General features: G+C 41.0%; 1 protein-coding gene across 2 annotated transcripts in view; it reads left to right on the forward strand.

The window, feature by feature from the left end:
* stk32a (serine/threonine kinase 32A) overlaps positions 1 to 2,794 on the forward strand; it is an 83,081-nt gene that overhangs the window by 64,965 nt on the left and 15,322 nt on the right. For both annotated transcript variants that reach the window (XM_015404501.1, XM_015404509.1), the window contains 2 exons: positions 662 to 778; positions 1,791 to 1,916. In XM_015404501.1, the coding sequence (XP_015259987.1) occupies positions 662 to 778; positions 1,791 to 1,916 (243 nt within the window). The remainder of the gene's footprint in view (positions 1 to 661; positions 779 to 1,790; positions 1,917 to 2,794) is intronic.

Here is a 2,794-nt window from a genome sequence, read left to right on the forward strand (position 1 = left end):
GTAGGACAGCGTTCTTCAAAGTGGAGGAGGGTAGCTGTTTTCACATGGCTGTAAATCCTCTCACATCTTTCCTTTTACTCTCTTACCTAAGCTGCCCTGCCACCTCTCAGCACATTAACGCCTCACTTCATTTCTCCTTTATCTGACCATTAGCTGCACAATGCTTACCTCTGCAGAGGACCAAGTCAATTCCTGTCAGTCTGTTTTATTTCTTCCAACCTCCATTACATTTCAGTAAACTATTTAAACTTCAGTGTGAGTTAACACAATAATAAGAACAGGCACGTAAGGGATGCCATCCATCCAGTTACTGCTAATTGAAAATGGGTCTTTTAAACATCATGTTGTTTTTTTTTATCAAAACAATGTACAATTAAACAAATGCAATCTTTTTGCAGTGTCTTTTTCACTCCTCCATTATGAATTACTCTGATAAGATTCAGTTTATTTTAGCAATGCTTTATTCTCCCCTGTCCTCACTGCTAGTTTGTCATTATAGGAGCATAAAATGAGACTAAAAAGTATGACGAAGGGGACTATTGAGATGAAAAATGTAAAAGAAATGTGCGGAATATTAATAATAATAATGTCCAAGGCAAGTGAATGGATCAGGATAGATGTTTTATCATCTCTTCTTCTTTCCTTTCTGTTTCTGGTCCAGAGACCATATGTGATGAGATCCAACACACCATCTAATGAGATTCTCCAAATGTTCCACAAGGTCCACCCCACATACCCAGCAGCCTGGTCTGTGGAAATGAAGTCCCTCCTCAGAAAGGTACATAATGTGTAGCAGAGGTTATTACGATCAGATAACACTAATGTTATTCTTTTAATATGTGATATTAGAATAATTTCAGATGTAATTTTCACTATACAGAGTGCAATGAAATGACTGCATGTTACTCAAAAGAAGTTCTGTGGATGCACTGTGATGCTAGCTTCTAAAGCTTTAATTTTTCACTTTATTCTAATGAGTCACTGGTGACGTATTTCTCTAAGGTCTGATAAGTTTCTGCAGTAGCCACAGGGTCCTTTTAGGGGTTCACTGCTAATGTTGTTAGCCTTTCTTGTTTGCAGTGAGGCCTTACAATTATAATATTCTTGCAGAAGTATATTAGAGGGCATAGTATTGCACAAAGAGGCTCAAGTCTGTAAGGTGGATCTTTCTTGTCTGTGACAAAACATGTCTCAATTTACCAGCTTAGCATTACAACAACTGCAGATGTCCGTAGTCTCTTAAATATTTTTTTTTTTAAGTGTGTTTGAAAAACTAACAGGCCCTGTTGTTTAAACATTTCCCTTGCCAGCAATTTACCGCAGTCAAACTGTTGCATTGCTTCGTGCTCAGACTCCTCTGAGTTCATTGGCATTCCTGTTGCATGTGTGTGAGTGAGTGTATAGGCGGCGGGGGGTGGGAGAGCAAGAGAGATGAAAACAGTAGTTGAGTTGGGGGTGGGGGGGGGGGTGAGAATAAAAAGGAAAATTCCACTGGCGATAGATCTTGTCCTTCATCTTTTAAACTTCTCAGGCCACTGAATTCGCTGCACTATCATTTGCTACATGAATGCATTTCATTGTTTTCTAATCTCCCTCTTCTCCTCCCTGTCTTAATGTTTATCTCTCACTCCGTCCATCTAAATATATGTCTGTGTCTTTGCCCCCCTGTTTAACTCTCTGTGCAAAATCCCTGAACTGACCCTTGGTGCTAAACATGTGCTCATGTCTGTGTTTTAGTGAAACCAACTTAGACACTGTTTTTCTGACTGTTATCTTCTTCTCTTCTTCAGTTGCTATGCATGGATGTCCAGAAGCGCATATCCTGTTTTGCAGAGCTCCAAGATCTGGACTACATGTCAGACGTCAACTGGGATGCAGTCCTCAGCAAACAGCTTGCTCCAGGCTTTATTCCTAATGTAAGGATCCAAAAACAAATTAGATGACTAAAACAAAGACTCCCTTTACAGTGCTGTATATATCTTCTGACCATCGACTGGCCGGTAAATCGAGAGGTTTGCATTTTGGCTCAGCCCTCTCCACCACCACACACCAGTGCTCTGTCATAGTATATAGTGACAGCTGTGCTGATCCACCTACAGTATTGATCTGCTGCTTCATTCTCCCCTCCCATCGTGAACAGAACCCTAAGATACCTAAACTCTTCCACTTGAGGCCAAACTCTCCTCCAACCTGAAAGAACCATTGCCTCGGACACACAGGAGCTGATCCTCGTACGGCTAAGAATGGCCCTAGTGCTTGCTGTAGGTGTGGGCAGGAGACAGCAAGTCAAAGCCCGTCATCTACAAAAACAGGGACGGAATCCGCTGGTCACCAAATCAGACCCCTGTGGTCCCTAACCCAGATAAATCAGATATGATACCAGCTGTAAGTGGCTCAATTGTAAAACTTTCTTTTATGCAGTGGTGGGCTGTGAGTGTTTAAGAACTCAATTGCTGGACTAAAATCAACCAGAAACACTAACCTACATTCACAACCTAAACTTTAATTTTATTCTTTCCAACTGCTATTAGTTTATTCCAAAAAATCCAGTCTCTTAATTTTGCAGCATTTGTCTTGGCTGTGCTGCTTCCATTACATTTATGTGGTTGCTAGAATTTTTGTCCAGTCATATTTCAGCGTTATTGTGTTGCTATGTCAATCAAATCTGCCCAGGGCCCTCAGAATCAGCAGTGCTGGCTGATGTAACCTTAACAATACTAGTGAGGAACATTTTCTTAAACCAATCAGTGTCATGATGGGTTCACTAGTGAGACCCAGTTATGCAGAACACCAC

The sequence above is a fragment of the Cyprinodon variegatus genome, unplaced genomic scaffold (assembly GCF_000732505.1).
Source record: "Cyprinodon variegatus isolate N-32 unplaced genomic scaffold, C_variegatus-1.0 Scaffold36, whole genome shotgun sequence".
In the NCBI taxonomy this organism is placed as follows: domain Eukaryota; kingdom Metazoa; phylum Chordata; class Actinopteri; order Cyprinodontiformes; family Cyprinodontidae; genus Cyprinodon; species Cyprinodon variegatus.